Source organism: Manduca sexta, chromosome 23, assembly GCF_014839805.1.
Source record: "Manduca sexta isolate Smith_Timp_Sample1 chromosome 23, JHU_Msex_v1.0, whole genome shotgun sequence".
Taxonomy (NCBI): Eukaryota; Metazoa; Arthropoda; class Insecta; order Lepidoptera; family Sphingidae; genus Manduca; species Manduca sexta.
The window spans coordinates 7,487,937-7,505,683 of record NC_051137.1 but is presented as its reverse complement, the minus strand read 5'-3'; the positions used below and the strand labels follow the sequence as shown (position 1 = coordinate 7,505,683).

The following is a 17,747-nucleotide window of genomic DNA, read 5'->3' as shown; positions in this document are numbered from 1 at the left end:
GGCGAGTGGCTGTTGCCGCTCCGATACACGCGTAATGAGCCCCAGACAATCTTTTATTGTCTGTTTGGACCCGGATAAATTGTGATAGATGATCTCAGATCCACGGCCGGCTCTATCCGTCTTTCTATATCGCGGGCATGCGCTAAATACTCGTTGCCGTGTATTCGCTTCGCTGGGGCTCGTTAACGATAAAAACTAGCTAAAAATTGCTTTGGTGTGTGTGCATTCGTGTTCTTATGGTTCCGTATGACGCGCTATATAATCATCACTAAAATGGCTACAATTTAATCATGCAGAATCGAAAATTGATATATTTGACGAACTGAAAAATCAAGTCGATATTTTTTTGAAAATGAACGTTCATAACTATATTTTCTTATTTTGCCTTTAATGTTTTATGGAAACCGTTATGACTACCTCCTTTAATCGCTACACCAATCGAGGATAGCGTGGGAGCGAATACCACTGGCATTAAGTCCTCTTATTATATTATTCTTATACAATAATAATAGAATAAATAAAGCGATTATAAACGGGTCATGTGTAGTATATACAATGAACAAAGCACAAACTCGGAAAGCGATTCCATTTGTACATCGCTTCGGGACGGTTGTCACTTGTCCACCCTGTTTTTGCTATATTGCCACGGAACCCAAAAAACGTCTCGTTTCCCGCATTCATTTCTCGTGTAATGAAATGCGAGCATCAGCCTCGAATGCTGAAACTTTTTATTGTAAAACCCAGCAGAGAGTCATTTTTGACGACATAAACGTGTTTATGAAAAATAGTGATGCATTACGTTCTCTTTATGAAGTCGCATCTAAACGCTCATTCGGTTCCCATTCAACGCTCTTTTATTATCGCAGTACTTTTAGGGAGTCAACCCTGTATAAATATATGATAAGTAACTCGTAGTTGTATTGTATAGATACCGTCCAAGTAAGAGCAGTACTCCAGCAGCACTATAGTGGCATAATTGTATTCCAGTGTCCAAATTGAAGAACACTATACTAATTTACTAATTAGGTATTATGAAAATTGACATCTTACGCCATGAGCTAACTATCGTAGCCCAGTAATACGGAGTTCCGGGTAGTCATAAATGATAGTATAAACGTTTATCTTCAAACAATATCCCTCTTTAGCATTCAGTTGAAAAGGAAACGTAAATTTCAATGAATCTACCTGTCTCTGAGTGTCTACATACTGTTAACATCAAACACAGTGTAAGATTGTAAAATGGATATTACAAATATACTGATGTAAGTATTGTTTTAACGCCCTGCGCCAAAACAATTAAAATTATAATCAAAGATAAGGGCGCACTAATGCGGTATAAATATATTAAAAATCTTTTAATCTCGCAGTTCCGCGAAGCCCTTGCGTGCGACGACAATAGTGTCGTTTGTAAGGTTTCTAGATTATAAATACTTAATGAGGCCGTAATTTTTTCCAACGACCTGCAATTAAGGCTATTTTAATTTTCCGCACGATAAAGCTCTTTACATTTAAGTTACAACTTGTCTCTTAGGCACCCTACAAATATCCTTTAATAAAATAAAAGTACAGTTTGAAACACTTACGCAAAAAAGTATTTCAAAGTCATTCACTTAGGACAAATAAAGTGCAAAGGCGCGTACTATACAAATATACCCGTCTACATCTTATTTTCTTTATCCGTCCGCGTTTACTTTTATGTTCCGTATAAGGAAAGTTTAGGTTGGCAACACATTTATCATAAATAAAAACTGACACTAAAATGGGTGGTAAAACCCATTATTCTTGTCGTAATAAATGCCTGTCGTCAAGGGTTAGTGGCCAGTCCGTGTGCGATAAACTTGATAACGGAAGTATGTTCCGTCGTATTCTTTGGACAAATGAGTAGGCCCGAGGGACGCTAAGGTCACGTTGCTCATTGCCGGTGACATTTGACCGAGAGCCCACTTCTACTAAAGCTCACCTCGCGCCGGCCGACTTACTGTAATTTCCACTCTCCAAACGACCCCCTCAGCACTGATCTTGTCCACGAAATCCCTCTGAGAAACCCTAACGTTTTACTTTTTTATAACCGTGCTTATCTTGGGTCGTAATGACAGCTCACTGCACCCAGGTGCTTACGAAATGAGCTTAAGTCTTGAGTAATATAGTAAAAAAATATAACAGCACCTAATAACACAAACAGCTATTACCGTATTGGATGTGCTATTTACATAACAAAGGGTAATCCAGTACGTCCATGATTGCCAAAGACATTTTCGTCGTTCGACGTGACAGCTGAGTAACTTATCGTCATATAGGGCACAGATCCTAGATACAGTTAAATTAAGTCCTATAATAAGAGTCAAACAGATAAAAATAAAATCAATTATAAATCAATCGGAGCTTAGCTTAATACCCTAATAAATTAAACATTCATTAAATAATGAAAGCTAATGTCGGTAAACATCGTGTGTGTTTGATATAATTACACAAATGGAAATTTTATTACCGTAGCTTAAACGTTGCGCGCGAGGCTTGTGTTTTATGTGGGATTTGCTCAATGACAGTAGTTCATCTTATGTTGTGGATTGAGTCGAATTTATTATAATACAACATTATACTTGCGATTTCGCCCGCGTATAATATATTTCCCGATATAAGATCTTCTGTGTAACTGTATTTATTATTTATTAAATTAAGATCGCGGGTCAGCCCGCCTGAAAAAGTTTCACAGTTAAAAGTCCCGCTATATAATTTTCTAGGATAAGAAGCAGCCTATGTCCTTCGTAGGATCGCAAACTATCTCCGTATCCAATTTTTCGAAATCGGTTTAGTGGTTCAGTCGTGAAAGCGTAACACACCCTGTAATAAAAGTAATACATAACATAACTTATTTTTCAATTAATTATCACAAACACTTACAATGGGTATCCACTACGATGCTTAAGCGAAAGTATACATATGGAGAATATCAGAATATAAACATGGATAAGTAATATACGTATGGATTAAGCAAGTCCATCTGGGTACCATTGCACTTTTAAGACATTGTAACTGGTAAAGATACAATACCCAGTAGGGTATTGTATCTTTATATCTGATGTCTCGAAATGACGAGCCCAGGCTAGTTGAATGCATTACCTTACAATTCAAATTTTTGGCATTTCTGCTGCTATTTTTTATAGGAATAGCGCTTACTATCAGGCAAGGTTTTCGTCTTGTTTTTGAGTAATTTAAAAAATCTTGCTTTTACGGTAGAAATAATTATTTCATGGCATTGAATACATCTCATGAAGCTTTCAATTTCGTTGTTCAAAATATACTCAAAAAAAAATTCGTTAAAAACAAATGTTCATTCACTACCTATCTACTAAAATGTTGCTGTTTTGTTTGGTGCCATTTGGATTTTACTGTATTTATGGCACAGGCAGTGCACCTCTCGTATTAAAATGGCTCGAGTCTTAGTCCACACCGTTCGCTGAAAGCTTTTGAGTGCCAAAATTTTAAGCCGTCTAATCGCATATCTCCCTAGATCTAAATAGAACAAATATAATCCAACAAATCTGTTAGAAGATTTTTATATTATTGGTATACATTATCACTATCGCAAAGGTTTTTGAATTACATTACATATCTATTAGTAATCTGTGTTATATTTTATTCGTTTACGTTCTCGTTACATGAATTATAACTTGCTACGAGGAAATTTCGCATATTTTAGAAAGTCCCCATGACAATTTCGAAGGTATGTAAAGTCTGCCAACCCGCACTAGACCAGCGTAGTGGACTTAGGCCTAAATCCTCTTAAAAATAGACAAGGCTCGTTCCTAGCAGTTGAATAGTATTTTGTACAGAGCTGATATTACTATAAATCTCCCATTGGTTTCTGTAACATAAGAATTCGTCACATAAATATCTACACTTTTAGATGCGCTACAAACTAAATATTACCTAGTAATATTCCGTAGAGTCTTTCAATGCATTTCATACTCGTTTGTAGTGAAGCGTCGGTAAGTCGAGGACTGCCACTCGGCATACCTACAAGGTAGTGGATGGTGATTTACCGCGGTCCACCGCCGCCACTCGTTTTATTGAATACGCCATTCAATGAAAGAAAAATCGTATATTTTGACGTGCCTGCGGTCAAATTTATTGCTGCCATTTATTCTCTCTGACAAATGGCAATTAAAAATCACCGGTGATTTCCTCTGTGACGATATGACACAGACGATTTAACTTTTGTGATAATGTTCATTAATTTTACGATCGCCATTCAAATGCCTTTATCATTACAATGGCGCTATTTTATAAGTTGTTTTGAAATAGAATTTATGTCTAAAATGAAATTAATAAAAAAAAACTTGTTGAAAGGTGACAATACATTATTTTTCACCTATTCATATGTTACCAAGCAATATTATTAGTGTGTTCTGTGAAATATATATGACACAAATAAATTACAATAAGTATTAAGTCCCGCCTTTTTTGCCTTAAAATGTATTCATTCTCCATTGACAGTACAGCATCACGGTTGGCTTAAAAAATCAAAGCATTGTCTTTACATCGTCGGATATTCAACAGGATTAATAAGTTTGAATTGGCTAAAGCACACTTTGCAAGGATCTATTTTACTTAGAAAAGATCCCGACAAGGAACGAAGAAGGGAAAACAACTTTTGCTTACTTACGAGTTCCTTGTTGAAAGAAAGTAAATCTAGGAGAAAGAATGCCATACTTTAAATTTGTTGGACGATAAAAACCATTATAATAAACTAGCGTCTGCGCGCGGATTCGTCAGTGAGAATAAGGTTACGTAGAAAATAATATTCGAAAAATATGATTCAGTTAATTACTTACTTATATTTTCATTTCGCTGTTTCACACATTTTACAAATTTGTAACTCACAAAGGTAAAATGAAAAGAAAAACCACTATGAACGAAAGAGACAAAAGGTAAAAGCATTAACTTTTTATTACTGTCAGAATGAAACTACTTTTCGAAAACGAAATCGAATTTCGGTTTCTGTTTAAGATTCGTTGTGATACAATGTTTTAACACTTTTTTAAAAATATCTGTTAAGTTCCGAATTGCACATGATTTATGTGTTTGTAGAAGTAGTTATTTAATAAAGGGCATATTTCACTATTTTTAGAGACACAGTTTACAGAAGATTATTTTTATATCAGAATAAAATCATTTTTATGTTTATGTAAAACAAAATATAATTTTAAATGATAAGAAATACAATTATCTTGTCAGTAAAATGTTGCTTTCTACATTAGCTAGATATCACGTGGCCCTATCCTGATGGCAAAAAATGTATATTTCGACCCTAATTTCTTGTCCTTCAGATGATTTTCGGATGCATGAAGAAAATTAGTCAGCAGGTATTAGGACGATGTAGTAATTGTAAAAGCTGTTATTCTTTGTTGTATTATTTGCAAATTGTATTTTTCAATTTGATTTTTTTTTATTAAACGGAGCGATTAACCCTAACTGGAAAAACTCCTATATCAGTTTAGTATCTCTTTAAAAATTAGCAATTTTAATATTATTTGATACGGGATGAGAATATACAGCAGGCATAAATACTATAGAAAAATAGACAACAAAGAAAACAGTAAAGCTTGGTAAATATTAAATTCCATTTTTTTTTTCACCACACCACTCGCGATGAAGCGTATAAATGTTATTTCGGTTTCGGTTGCAGTCTCGGCAAAAAACTATTGAAACCGAAACTAAACTAAAGCTACCAATTTAACGCCGAAACTTGGTGAAACCGAAAATCACACTTTGATCCAACACTAATTTTTAGTAAGGCGCCAAAAAAATCATCATGACTGGACAGTATTTCGCTTTGTAAAAAGAATGAATTTTAAAAGCGGCGCAATTGCCAGAATTTCACTATTGTATAAATCTACATGTAAGCACGGCAGTCATGTTCCGCGAAATGAAATTCCCTCGCTATATAAACAAATGGTGCTTATTTATGGGTCAATTAGTTTAAGAATATGGCATGCGTTAACTGCTGTGTACGAACGATTAGCCGGCTGTTAAACAGTGCGGCTTATGCTACTGAGCACCCCCTAATCGCGCACGCGTTATGCCATCACACTTCATTATACTAACTTCATTATAACGTTTGTCACACAGGCTTAAATTACTTGGAATATTGTACAGGGACATTAAATGTATTAAATGTTTATCTATTACGAATATTTAGGTGTAGTCGAGGCGCTAATGGCCATTGGGTATAATATATTTTAGTTGATTAGTTCTTGATTCTGGATAATCTTTTGTGACGTAAATTAAATTAAGTAAATACATGTTTTATTTTGCTATATTAAAATCCTTAAAATACACCTACATAGCTTAACTGCAATATTGAGTAAATATAATATGTTAATACATTACTGGGCATTGCTAACTGTACTTCTCTCAAATCAGTAATTTAATTATTAACTAACTTGCCAGTAATCTCTACTAGATAATTATTACAGGCTAATGTGGACACATATCTCTTTTATTATTTTAATAATGCCGTTACTCCGCGTTACGCCTCATTATGAGAATATATACCGCATAGAGTATAGAGTTACTCTTTCGAAATACTTATTAAGATTACGGCCAACCCCGACGAACGCAATCTCATACCGATCGTGATCGGTGGCGGGTCTCCCGAAACTTGCTGAACCGCTTATCTGACCGTAACCATTACTAGTAATGGAAATCGAATTACTATTTAGGTAAGATAAACTCAAAACGTGCGGTTTGACCGACCACTTTTTACAACACACTAAAACTGTGCAGAAACAAGACGAAATTAATTAACAAAATGTCTGCCCTTCGCTAAGGGTCGCAGTGGTCATATTTGAGAGTAAAGTAGACAAGCGTTGAGTTTTAATGTTGCCGTGGACAAAAACAAGTCACACGAGATGGTCAGTTAAACGTACGATAAACGAGTTTAATATAAGTTTTTAATTGCATGATCGAATAGAGCTACTATATAAATCCATTCGATATAAAATATTTGGTTATGGTGCCCGGTTTTCATTAAACGCAAAAGCAAATCAGGTGTCAAATGTTTTGGTATTTACAAACACTCGTCGGGTAAATGTACTTTTAAAAGTACAATTCCATTCCAATTGAAACATAATGTGTCAAGTCTAAGTACAAACATTTTTCTCCATTCTTTTCTGTTTTATGAAGTACCCACACGTTCTAAAGAGAGAGCTATGATATTTCATGCTGTCATTGTGAAGCGTACCGTGAAGTTTTAGCTTTATTAAAAATTTAACTTAAGTATATCTTGGTTTATCGATTCTTTCGCGCTAACGTTACACCGTCTGACTTTTTACAGAGTTACATACTTTTTAAATAAACGTATATTGTAAAAAGCCAGCCATGTGAGGCTATCTACACACGTTTATGCATGCGTTTAGGTATATTAAATAACGTCGAAGGTATTGCTTTTAAAGGATCTTTTTATAACTTTTAACACTCGAAAAAGGTTCAGCGAGGTCATTCTATCGTATAGAGATGTAGCAATGTACAGTTTTATTGATTTTATGATCATAAGAGAAAGTTCTGTAACAAGTGGGTCGCAAATGTTGGGAACTTTCTATCTTAACCGCACCATTGAACTGTGGGACAGTATACTGACGGTTGCGCTCCCTTCGACCTACAATATTGAGCCCATCCAATAAGCTAACATGATTTGACGATCGTTGAGTGGTACCTCCTCTCTGATTGGTGGATCTTATTGCACTGAGTATTTTATTATACATTACTAGATTGGCAGAGTAGACAAGCTTCGTACTCGTTTTATACTGTAAACCTAGGTCTTGTGGGCCTGCAACCGATACATCATTCCTATGGATTACCGTTAAAGTCGGAATGTAGGATTTGTGATACCTATATAAATAAACTCCAGGGATCAAATTTACCTAGAGGACGCCTGATTCACACACACGTAGATACTCTTGAAAATCCTTTAAAAATATATTCAAGGTTGTGTGATTCTTTAATAAACGTTACGCGTACTCATACAACGAGTAATCGTAATTCGTATTTACTGTACATAAAAAGAAACAGAAGTAAAAATGTTAATTTCTTTATTCAACACTGTAGACAATAAAAACTTTTTATTACTTAAAATTATATCCCGGCTGTTTAAAACTAGGCTATATTTTAAACGCTCTTACCATAACGGCACCCGAAACTGCTGTTAAACTAGGTGTTCTAACTTCGTAACGGCTGGGAGATAACTTTAGAGTAGAAACACTTAACTCACATACGGGTAGATACTTTGAAAAGCAATTGCCTGTCAATCAATAAGAAGTTCGGTATAAAGTTTTTACGTTAATTTTATGCCTTTTGAAACTCAAGCATCATCCTGTTGAATAATTCCTTAATGTGTGTTCACTAAGGTAGTTACTGTTTTATTCACGAGAATGGAATTATTATTTTTAAGAAACAAAGAGAATAATAAAGCGTGTAACTTATTTATAGAACTGTTACAAAAACCTCTGAAAACAATGTAAAAAATAAACTTCGTGTTTTGTTGTTTTTATGGATATGAAGTTCCAAAATATTTTTGTGTACATTTTCCTAATGTCTCCTTAGGAATGCTTGTTGTACATTTCTCAAAGATGAGAGAGGATCAACTCGTCGTACGTTCTGGTTATGCACACAGGATCATTATTTATCTAAATTTATTTTCCGCACGAGCAAGTTTCGTTTTGCAATATCAATTTTATATTCGTGAAGGTTTGATACCTTACCCGCGTATGAAATGTGGATAATCCATCCGACGAATACAGTCTCAATAAAATCTTATCCGAATGCATGATGTATCCTCTCACGAATGTTTTTGATGTACGAGGCGAAATGTATAAATTCATATATTTTTGTTGCAGCGTCGCGTATTCGATATGAGATCACGAGCGGGAACATAGGGGGCGCTTTCGCTGTCAAAAACATGACTGGCGCCATCTACGTGGCGGGAGCACTCGACTATGAAACTAGGAAACGGGTAAGTTGAGTTCTTTTAATTTTTTATAAATCCATTTCAAGGAATAGAGTTTAATGTATTTTTATTACGTTATTCGTTTAAGGCGACGGCAATCCGTAACTTTTGTTATCACCCCGGTTATAATGTCCGCTACAGCCGTCTGAAACGTTCCGTAAATAATGAAATTTTCTTTTCATTTTATTTCCTATTTATAGAAAATATTTTATTCGGTTCTGTGAACTGTTTTTACAGCTTGTTTTTTAAGAGCTGCGAATCTTAAATGTAAATGTGGTGGCACCATTAATAACAGAAACAAAGGAGCAGGTTGTATACGGTTTTTAGTATTGAATATTTTGACGGTCTTTTTAGTTAATTTTTTTTCTTTCATTAATTAATTCGAAATACAAATAACGCTAGGCTATATAGAATATAATATTTATATATGTATGCAATACAATCAGAAACCATATTTATCTTCAATTGGTTTCGTTATTGTGTCATTGATGATATTTATTAATATATCCGTAGCATGGTTTGTATTAAATATTACTATATAATATTGAACGTGCTTTGCCATATACATATAATTTCCAATAGAAATTTTGGATGATCAATACTCAATCTATTAATCAGCTAATAAGGATTAATACAGAACAGCTTCCACTGTAATAGTGGGAGGAATCTAATCGCTATTCATTAATGCCGCCAGCGCCGGGAGTTGTAAATGATTTATCTTTGACCTAACATCGAAAGGTCGCGCGGATCAAACCACAGGACATAATAACGATCCAAATAGAAGAGCTGTATTTGTATGGCATTTTCACGTAGGTATCTAACTAAAAGTAAAGTCAACCGTCTCGACACTGACCTTATCCAAATTTTCTTTTCTTAAATATATTTAGTTCCTTATTAAAACTCGTGTAAACAAAGTTTAAGTATAAGTATAAAATTTGGTTGTTTATCGGTACAATGCAACGTACCAAATCTTTTCATAATGTTGGTCACACAAGGCCTTGTTTCATAAGACAAACACTGACTTAAAAATGCCGCTTTTTAGAAAACAACTTGTTGAAATATGTCAAATTTATAATTATCTTAGGTAAAATTATTTTGTAGTATTTTCGTATCTTAAAAACGAATACATTTATATACCAACCTAAAATACAAACTCAAAATGTGATAAATAAATTTAAGCTGCCAAAGTCTCCGTTAAGTAGCAAGAAGAGACCCTGCCCCCTAATATACCGTCTAAGTGGGGACAAAGTACTTCATCAACAATTATGTCACGTCAACTAAATCCTAAATTAAACAAGGGTGGGCCACGCAGTTAGCCGACATAATTAAAGATAAACCAATCAGGTAAACACACCGGCGTGTTTCATTTTATATCTACGACACGTGCGTATCAATGTTAATCCTTCAATTATGAACCTACAAATAGAACCAATCGACCAAAAATCAAAATGTACATGTGTATATTATTAAATTAATACTAATTTATTACCAAACCTTTATTATTACAGGGATGGACTCCTAGTCCATCTACAATACTATGTATACTAAAAAGACCTATTAGCACTTCAAATATATTTTTGTAATTAAAAATCCATTGATATACTTTAGAAGAATGTTGTACACTTTTTGCCCCTTGGCGAGTTTCAATTTAAGCGTCGGAGCAGCGCGGCGCGGCTCGCTGCTTGCATCGTTCAGCTATCACAAGGACCCTCTTTGTTACGGCCTCGGGAAAGTTCCGTCAAACTTTTCGTGAGATACATATTTTAATCTTTAATGTCCATTTAAGCGAGCCGGCGTACTTGTTACCGAAGGCTGTACTGCTATCAAATTGCAGATTCCCACGAAGCTTTTAATAAATGTAAACCAGTTTACATTCAGCACTCCTGCGCTTTTAAACGCTCCAGCATCTTCTCTTAATGTTCCAAAAGTACGTTTATTGTTAAGTGTTCGGATGTAAATAGCAATGTTACTTCGTAAAATAAAAGTGTAAGAAAGTCGCGGCGGAAAATTGAATTTGCCGGGCTTATTGCCTTCTAACGTCTTATGTGACGTTTCTCTACGCTTCCGCTACCGAGAACCTGTTTATTTATTGAGCACCTATAAGTTTCGAGCTGTGGATTGTATATTTGTTGTATGTGAAAATAGGGGCGAGTAAATCCTCCGGCTGCACACAACCACACAATCTGTATTCGGGTACTTACTTACTGTCTATGAAAATTGGAAGCTAGGATTTCACAAGCTTTTAGCCAACAACCTAACCCGGTGCATGCTCACCTGTGTCTGGTTTAGTTAAACTCGTAATGGTGTTCACAAACCGCATTTGTTGTTAGCACTCACTACTTGTGAAGTACATCGTGGTTAAGAATACCGAACACACTCCCAAACTTGTATAATATGCGTGAGATGACTTTTGGAACAAACATTTCCCAACCGGGTGGGGAAATTACTGAGCGACACTGACAGATGACACCAATAACTCCCTGAGGTCGCAAACACCCTCACTATATTTTCGAAGCCAAGTGTGGACATGCTGTGTTTATGATGTCAATATATTAATATATCCATTTCATAAAGGCACATCCATACTTTGTGCAGTAGTTTAATTCCGTACTCGCTAATATTTTTTCAATTCTGTATACTTAACATTAAATTTGCATCATAACTGAGATGAAAATCGTTTTAGTTATTAGTCGCTCTTAAATTACTTCGAACCACTTTCTATTAAACTTTTAAATTACTTTGTTAATTCGTAATTTTGAAAGTCAAAGGAAGGAAATTTCGGTGACTTCTGATATTTGGTTTTTATTGTTACGTATTTGTATTACTGTTATGGTATTGATTATATATTATGTATGATAAGTGATGCAAAGTAAGATCGGAGTTATGTAATGCTTATATCGGCAACAGTACGAGTTGAAGCTGGCTGCATCTGACAACCTGAAGGAGAACTACACGACAGTGGTGATACACGTGAAGGACGTGAACGATAACCCTCCGGTGTTCGAGAGACCCACTTACCGTACACAAATCACTGAAGAGGATGACCGCAATCTCCCGAAACGCGTGCTCCAGGTCATTTTTGTGATAACCATAGCGACCGTCTGATTCTTTATTGAATGAACTGTTGAAAGTTTCAAAAAGGAATCTGACTAAGCGTTAGTTCTTGTTACCCGATTTTGTTTCTGCGTTTTCGTTTTTGATTTGCATGGCATGGGATTTCCGTTTTAGTCACCATTTTATTTTGTTGTAGCGCCAGTTGTTTGCTAGTGTCTTTGTTGTTGTTTTTTTTTGCGTTCTATCTATTCGTAGCAGCGACCTGCGGTTTTTTGCAGCGATGGAGGCTATCGGACAACATTTTTTTTTCTTTTGTTGATGCTCTTTCATAAAATAACCAATATCCCTTTATATCATATATACATACAATATTTAACTTTACCATATTTTATTTTCTTATTTATTAAAAATCAACCTTTCATATGGTTGAAATATTTTACCAGCCCGATTTCCTTTTACATTTAACAAAAATCACTAGTTATGACGGCAAGCAGTAGATGTCCACCGATTCCATTCCTTTCATTACCTGGAATTACTGAATGATATTGAAATTGCCAACGGAACATCGCTCGCCCAAGAGATTTGAATACTGCGCCCGACATTCAGTGAGTCGCATAATACGCTGTCCGTCGTTACCTTTATCTTTAAAAAATTATATCGTGGCCTAATTGTTTATTTACTTAACATCACAATGATGGAAGTACATTTAAAATATAATTTTAGGTCGATCCGGAGTTTTCTCATTTTTGCTACAGTAACGATGAGAACTTTGGCCGTGAGTCGAGAGCGGTTTGAATTTGCACTTTTCAATTATCGCACGAAGTTCTTCGCACGGCATAAATTAACTTCTTCATTGCGAATAATTCGCGGCAGCTTTTGTCGAAACATTTTGACTGTTGACTTTCATAAACAAAAATTTACAGAAAGGAATGCCGATGTCAAAATAAAATATTTATACCGCTTGAATTGTGGTATTGAAAATCGTTTACTCAATCATTCTGACTTGTCATACCGTGCATTTCGAATAAAATATTATGATGATTACGGGATTAAAATTGAACATTACGGACCGGAATGAAGGTTTGTAATCCGCAATTGTATCTGGTTTTACTAAATGACGCATTAACTTGACAAAATTAAATTTTGATAATCAACGATATTACGTTATCGGTCGGCAACGTCTTAGATTTGCGGGTTACCAGAGCATACTAAGTAGATACAAGGTGGTCCCGAAATTCGATTTAAGGAAAATAGGATAAATATTTAATTATGCTGTAAAGACAAAGATCCAATATGGGACTACCTATTATAGATATGATTAACAAGGGCAGATACTTTCAATTAGCCCACAACCACGTGCATCTCGGTGACATTCAATATTAAGCCTTAATTTTACATTTCCAAGGGGCAGTTTATACTTCCAAGATAATCCCCGTCACGTGTTTTGCCTCTCCAAGTCATGACACTGCATGAGAGTTAAGCATGTTGGGTGCTATAATATGCGTGTCGCAGTACGAGCTGACGCTGGTGGCGTCCGACGGTCGCAACGAGAACTCTACGCGAGTGGTGGTGCGTATTCTGGACGTGAACGACTTGCCGCCCAAGTTCACGCGCAACGTATACGTCACAGAGGCGTATGAAGAGACAGGACCCTTCCCCCGTTCCCTTATACAGGTTTTTTTGTTTTGTTTTATTTTTAACCGACTAACCTTGATTGTCTGGGGGAAATTGTTATTAATATGATTCGTATAAATGCTTTGAAACTAATTACGAAATCCATCTATATTATTTTCACAAATTTTCATGTTTCTATAAATTCTTAACTTTTTATCGAACACCTCTAATTTTATACTAACAACTAACAGCAAAAGACTTTTCGCAAATGGACAACTCGATACATCGTCTCCACGACATAGAATATACCCGTTAAAGAGATGAGCATAGAACGTTTTATTTTACACACACGATATATTGTTTCCAATTAACTACAATATACTAAATTTTAAATTCATAATACACATACCGCATACCATGACTGCCTTGGTGGCGTAGTTGTAATTGTGCACGGTACGAATACGACTACTGCGCTGAGATTCTGGGTTCGAATCCCGGGTCGGGTCAAAATAATTGTGATTGGGTTTTTCCATCTCAAAACATTACTCAGTCGCAGCCCCGTGCCTCGAAAAGTACGTAAAGCCTTTAGTCCTGCGCCTGATCCCACTCCGGTCATATTGGATTGCCGTCTCACCGAACTATGAGAGTGAAGGAACAGAGAGTGCACCCGTGTATTACGCATATACTTGTGCACTATAATATCTTCTGTGCACCTGGCTGATCTCCGTTGAGATTGGCCGCCGTGGCCGAAAATTCGTCTAGGAGGATTCATTTATTCACACATACTTATGTCCCATCCTACTTATATTCGGAAACTATGAAGTAAAGAGTATATAATATTGTGTGAAATCGTATTGTATACGTATTTAAGCTATTTATCTATTCTTATTTCATCACCATACCATTCAGCTTTAAACAATGTGTTAAAATTCTTCAAAATACCTTGATTATTTATTTTTAAGGTATTGTAAAATAAAAAAAAATCTCATTGCTTAAAATATTTTTGTACATTTGCGAAATTAATTTCATTGTTTTTCAATGTTACGTTGCCACTGACACTGCATTAAAAATATTATATATGTTAAACAATAAATATATTAAAAACTAACACATTTAATTACTTTGTAACAAGTATTTGTAATTGTAATTGGTGTAAACTAACACTGTAATTTGTTGGTACAACATCTCGAGCTCTCAGGTTCTTGGTGAGTAATTAATGTTTGATTTTAGTAAAGCTTTTAGTAGAGTATTAAGCTTCATTTCTGTAGTATGAAAATTTCCTATCTTGTTGCATGACACAGTATGAAATCCTTTGAGCGAACTTTCCAGTTTCTTTTGGCAATTACAAGTAAGTTTTCTATTATATTTAAAATTATATTTTCCTATTCTATAAGTTAAATTTACAAATTTGTGTACGATCAAAAGTCCGCTCCGAATCTTGGGTTTGTAATACGTATATTTTTTTAGCGAATTATTCAAAAGCATAATTTTAGTAAATATTCAAATATATTTATAAGACATACTGTAAGGAAGTTTTCAAGTAATGAAAACAACATACTTTTATTTATTTTTTCTACATAAGAAAAATCTTTACGTACCTAATACGATTATATTATGTCATGTTTTAAACGACGCACGATTTTAATTATAAACTAAACAACATGTATAGTTAGCATGAATATCCCCATAACATAAATAGAGTTATATGTTAGCCTCCTATCATAGTACAAGCGCTGAAATAGCTTCATTTGATTCTAACACTGAATTCTTAAACGTCCTTTGGCAAGAGAGTGGAGCCCTTGTCCCAGTCTCTTGTAGTGACAAGCTTTTTTTATAATTGGAGTGAGATTCGCAAATGATCCGAATAATTACGCAAACGTCTACCCTCTTCATCTCTCCGTTCCGACCGGCTTCTCGTAATTGGACATTCCACTTACTAAAGAATAGGCATGCTACACAATTTTACAGTGATGAATTTCTTCATTAAGCAAACCATTTGCATTGATATATTATGTTGAAATGAGAGAAATTATATTATGTCGCCACCTAGCGATGTAAAAACTTTTTTATCGCAAAACTCTAGTAGGTGTGAGCCGCGTTTTACTGCCACACTTAGCGTCACTTTTGTTCTTTACTGATAAAGATATATCTTTCTTGTTGCTGAAATAAAAGAGTTTTTGCTGCTTCCGGCAAGCATACTTAATATAGTAGGCCTCGGGCAATACAAACAATCCGCCGTTGTAGTTCATAAACTTAAGAAATTTTCCGGCCTAAAGTTTAGTATACACAATGTTTATTATTATATTACTATTTTTCTCCACGATTGCATGCAATTATGAAGTGATTTTTGCACAGTCCTATTACAAAGTTATTGAACATTATTCCGTGCTTTATTTGAATAGGAAATTCGTTCGTTCCGTACGCATGACAAATCGCATTTCGGTGGCCCGGGGACATTACCATCGACAAAAACTTTCTTACTATTGTACGAATATCAATCATAAAACCCAAGCTTCGCAAAACAACTTTATAAATAAATATGTATACGTTTAGAAAGGTTTTATTTGCTCTTAACTTTGTTTCTCGAATTCAGATATTGATTCGATGAAATTTTAGAACGAAACGGTTCATTTATGAGACGGTGTTACTCAAATTGTTGTATCTACACAGGTCACCGCCACTGATGGAGATAAGGATAGACAGCAGAACATCGTCTATTTCTTAACCGGACAGGGAATTGATCCGGACAATCCAGCAAATAGCAAGTTCGACATCAACCGCACCACAGGGGAAATATTTGTACTTAAGGTGAGCCTAGGTAGATAAAACATACATTGTGATAGTCGTGACAATGTAATAATTTATAAAGAGAATTAGTTAGATCTTCAAATCTAATATAATTTATAATTAATTTAACAAATATCATTAATATATGTTGAGATATGTTGAAACGTTGAATATTGAATATGCCGTTTTATTTAAGTGAATAAAATATTAAAAGGATTTCGTAAATTTTTCATCATATTACCAAAAGAACAAAATAATAGCCCAGATATCTTATATCTTCAATTACATATAAATCAATTTTATAAAAATAGATTAATCAATATAGTTATAAAAAATGAACGCAGAGGCCCCTGGTGGACGAGTCTAAAAAAAGGGTCGATTGCGGCGAAAGTTTTTACTGTAGCAATATGTTCAATGTTGAGAAATATGTTCCGTACTCAAAAACAAGGGAAGTGAATTACAGTTCAATGTTTCCATCACGGATATATATACTCGGATATTTTGTATAAAGGTACAAATATAGTAAAAATCGTAATGCAGCAACAGATGACGACAATTTTTAATATATAATTTATTCACAATAATATTTCACTTTTCAATAACTTATTATTAATAAAGTCTTTGAAAACACCGTGTATGCATTTTAACAAGCAAAAATTAGCTCTAAGTCTATATTTTAGAATTTTTGTGACCATTTTTTATTTTACCTAAAATTTAATACACTTATATTTTATACGACATTACCTACTTTTCCCATATTATTATCTTAGTAAAGACTATTTGATTACTACTAATCATGATTACTAAGAATTAAAGAGCGGTGAAAGTTAATAGCTAAGGAGCTAGTTTTCAATAATCGATGCCAATCTCTTTTTTTGATACCTCGCCAAAAACGACCAGTCAGATTTTTTTTTTGACATGCTTAAAATGACGTATTTTTATTGGTTTATACTGGGGATCAGATCGAAGATTAGAATTGGAATAGTTTATTGAAAACGGTCGTTAGTAAATGACCTAACTTTTTTGCTTCCTTTCATTCCGATTTTGGCAAAGATATCCATGTCATGAATACCCAAGATTTAACTTACATTGACAAATAGTATGATAGTTTCGATATTAAACTAGTTCACATAAAGATTTTGCTACGCGTAAAATATGTTATTAGATCTAATAACATCCGCTTAGAATGTTTGATAATCAATAAAATACTGATCATAACCTTAGTGAAATTCCTTACACGGAAACTGAGTCATGAATAAGCCATGTGATGTGAGTGAGAACTACG

The 17,747-nt window shown here is 34.6% G+C and overlaps 1 protein-coding gene across 1 annotated transcript in view; it reads left to right on the top strand.

Annotated features, from left to right (window-relative positions):
- Positions 1-17,747, top strand: part of LOC115445040 (neural-cadherin) — a 63,067-nt gene that overhangs the window by 30,393 nt on the left and 14,927 nt on the right. Inside the window, 3 exon segments of the mRNA XM_037441724.1 lie at positions 8,898-9,013; positions 11,915-12,079; positions 16,346-16,483. Coding sequence (XP_037297621.1) covers positions 8,898-9,013; positions 11,915-12,079; positions 16,346-16,483 — 419 coding nt within the window.